Here is a 3,337-nt window from a genome sequence, read left to right on the forward strand (position 1 = left end):
GTGATCAAGGGCAATTAAACTCATGCGCAGGCAAAACCCAGGTTTATCACCGGATGACTGGCGAGTGATCAAGGGCAGCGAGAGTATGTGAGCTTCGAGCGCCCACTTCGCTACCCTCGTTGGTGAAAAAACACTGCGGGCCCTAAAAGCCTGCAACTTCAGACCCCACTGCGGGACTCAAAGAGCATCGGTCAAGATGCTCGAGAAGAACCGCAGTGGGGGCACAGGGGCAACAGAAGACGACACGTGAGTTGAACGATGGCTCATAGGTCGATCGAAACCGTCCAGATTAACTTGCATCATAGCAAAAGCGCTTCAGCTATTCTCTGCAGGACGCTTGCTAAGATGCAGACAGCCATAGCTCTCAGCCAAGAACTTTGGTTAGTTGATGGGACCATAAGAGGCCTAGGGGGCTGTGGAAAGTTACTCTACGTGAACCCTAGGGAGAACAGGATAAGGGCTTGTATCCTCATCAAAGGGATCGACGCCACCTTCCTACCTCGACTCAGTAAAGAGAACTTGGCAGTAGCCAAAGTAAAAGCCCTGATACGGGAAAACCGGGTCTTGGAGTTTATGATAGGGTCAGCCTACCTATCCTATGACTTCATAGAACTCCCCCCAACGCCAGAGGTGCAGGGTCTTATAAATCGAGTGAGGGACGGTGGGCTGGAACTCCTGCTTGGATGTGACGCTAACTCCCACCATTTGGGGTGGGGAAGCTCAAACACCAATGCGTGGGGAGAAGCTCTACACGACTTCATGATGGGGAACGGTCTTCTACTTCTGAACAGGGGAAATGAACCGGCCTTTATGGACTGCAGAAGACAGGAACTGTTGGACATAACCATGTGCACAACAGGCATGGCGGACTTGGTAAGGGACTGGAGGGTCTCCAGGGAAGCCTCGGGCTCAGATCATAGTCAGATACGCCTGAGTCTTACTGACAAAGTGGACCCCATCCAAAGGAGAAATCCAAGGAACACAAATTGGGTGGGATACAAAGCGGAGCTTTCACTGAGGATCCAGGATGTGACCTGCCGATTTGAAAACAAGGAACGACTGGAATACGCAGCCGAATGTTTCGGCGAGGCGATCAGATGTTCCTTTGAAAACAACTATAACATACGCATTCAAAATGGAACCAAAAAGGTGAGCTGGTGGAACGACACGCTAGCACACCTGAGGGAGCGACTGAAGAAGGCATGGAACAGGGTTAAAAACTCTCACGGAAACTCACATAAGAGACAAGCGATGGAAGAACGTAGGTGTCTCCAGAGGAAATACAACAAAGGACCAGATGGCATCTACCCAATGCTTTGAATGTGGGGGGCCCACTACTCTCCTAGAAAATCATTTTTCAAATTGAAAAAATATATAATCCAAAATTTCATAAACTCACTATTCGCAACAGGGTGACGAAAATACGGAGTGCCTTCTTCGTTAATTTTTTTGTTTCTGGAATCTGAATATGGAGGCAAAAGAAAAATCCATCGTCGGCATTTTCGAGAATGAAATACGTGTTCTTAAACGATCTGATGAGGCAGTGCGAGGGGGTAGTACTGGGAATGGCTAAATTTGGGCAGTGGTCATGGAAAAGTCGAAAATTGCGTAGAGTATAAGAAATTAAAAATAACATACAATTGAGGGACTACATCGATGTTTATATGTTTATATGCAGAACCGCAACGGGATCGTATGCGATAGAATAAAAATATCCATTCGAATGACTCCTGTTGTTTAAAAATAAAATCATGGGGATAAGTATGTATTTTTGGCTTCCATCTTTCATGCAATTCACGATCAGTCTACCAAAATCTGTCGAGAAAAACTGTCTATCAGTGAGTGTTGTGTTTCGTGATCGGTTCATGATGAAAATTAATCCAATCAACTTCATCAGACCTCTCATTGCAACATTCGAAGTTTTTAATCTTGCTAAAACACCAGTGAACAATGCGGAACGCGAATTAGTGGATACTTTACAAACGATTTAACTTCTATCCATGGAGGACTACAATAGTGTGGAAATGATTGAAGAAACATCCCTGGATTTTCAAGAGCCTTATAAAGATATAGAAATGATAGCGGTTGAAGATGAAGAATTTCAACCACATAATAAAAAATCATCTGAAAGTTGTTTGGAAGATGAGGAACCTGTAGATTTTAACTATAAGTGGAGAGCAGTAGAATTCTGGAGAAGTGCAAAGACGAAACAAAATTTTTCCGTGAAAACTGTTTCGATTCGATTCAAAAAGGTGAAAGCCAGTCGACAGTTACGTCGTTGGGCACACCAAATCAACAAAGGAGGGACATATATGGAGAAGTTGAAGCGTATTTTGGAGTATACATTGAATAATATAAAAAACGCAATTGATGCGGGATTGATTGTTCACGACACCGACCTACGCAGGTGGGCTCTACAAGCTCGGAAAGATATAGCATTTGAAGACATTCCTTTCACGGCTTCCCCATGGTGGTTACATAATTTCAAGAAAGCATATCGTATCACATCTCGGAAAATTAACAAATTCGTCACGCGCAAAATATTAAAAAATCGAGAAACGCTACAAAAACAATCAGACGAATTTCTTCAAAAAGTTCAGCCTTATTTTTCCACGTATGGACCGGAAAACATCGATAATTCAGATCAGAGTGGTTTTCAATTGGAAATTCATTCAGGACGTACTTTAGCTGAAGAAGGCGCAAAACAAGTGGCATGTATAGTACAATTAGTAACCTCGACGACAAACAGTTATACAATACAACCCACAATTTCTGATGATGGTAAATTACTGTCACCTCTCTTCCTGGTTTTGAAAGAACCTTCTGGAACTTTTGGCCCTATCGTGGAGCAGAATCTTTTCAGGCCATCCAATGTTTTTGTTACTGCCTCAAAATCGGGGAAACTCACTTCAGGTGCGATAATGCAAGACACAAGAGCACCTGATATTCTCTACACATTAATCACGACCATTAAAATGTTCTCAATTTTTAGAGCATTTCAAAACATGGTCGAAGGAAGTATTTTTCCTTAACGTTGGACCTAAAAGTCTACTGCTGATAGATTCGTGGAGTGGTCACTGCGCTGAAGCGGTACGAGAAGCAACACCTCCAAATAAAGAGTTATTATCTATGTTGATACCGAAGGGTACCACTGAAAAGATTCAACCCCTCGATGTGTTCGGTTTTAGAATATGGAAAAATTATGTCCGTCATTTTTCGGATACCGTTGTCCTCCTTGGTCGTGATATTAATTTACATTTAAGGAATAATATAATAAAGTTCCAATCTTTGGTCCATAATCAGTTATCTTCACCAAGATATCAAAATTTATTTCATC

General features: G+C 42.6%; 1 protein-coding gene across 1 annotated transcript; it reads left to right on the top strand.

Moving 5' to 3' along the window:
* The first annotated feature begins 258 nt into the window (after positions 1-258).
* Positions 259-1,320, top strand: LOC107045661. The gene has a single exon (XM_015267995.1). The coding sequence runs from the start codon at positions 259-261 to the stop codon at positions 1,318-1,320; it is 1,062 nt and encodes a 353-aa protein (XP_015123481.1).
* Positions 1,321-3,337: the final 2,017 nt, after the last annotated feature.

Source organism: Diachasma alloeum, unplaced genomic scaffold (genome assembly GCF_001412515.2).
Source record: "Diachasma alloeum isolate Michigan unplaced genomic scaffold, Dall2.0 Dall_scaffold_01042, whole genome shotgun sequence".
NCBI classification, from domain to species: domain Eukaryota; kingdom Metazoa; phylum Arthropoda; class Insecta; order Hymenoptera; family Braconidae; genus Diachasma; species Diachasma alloeum.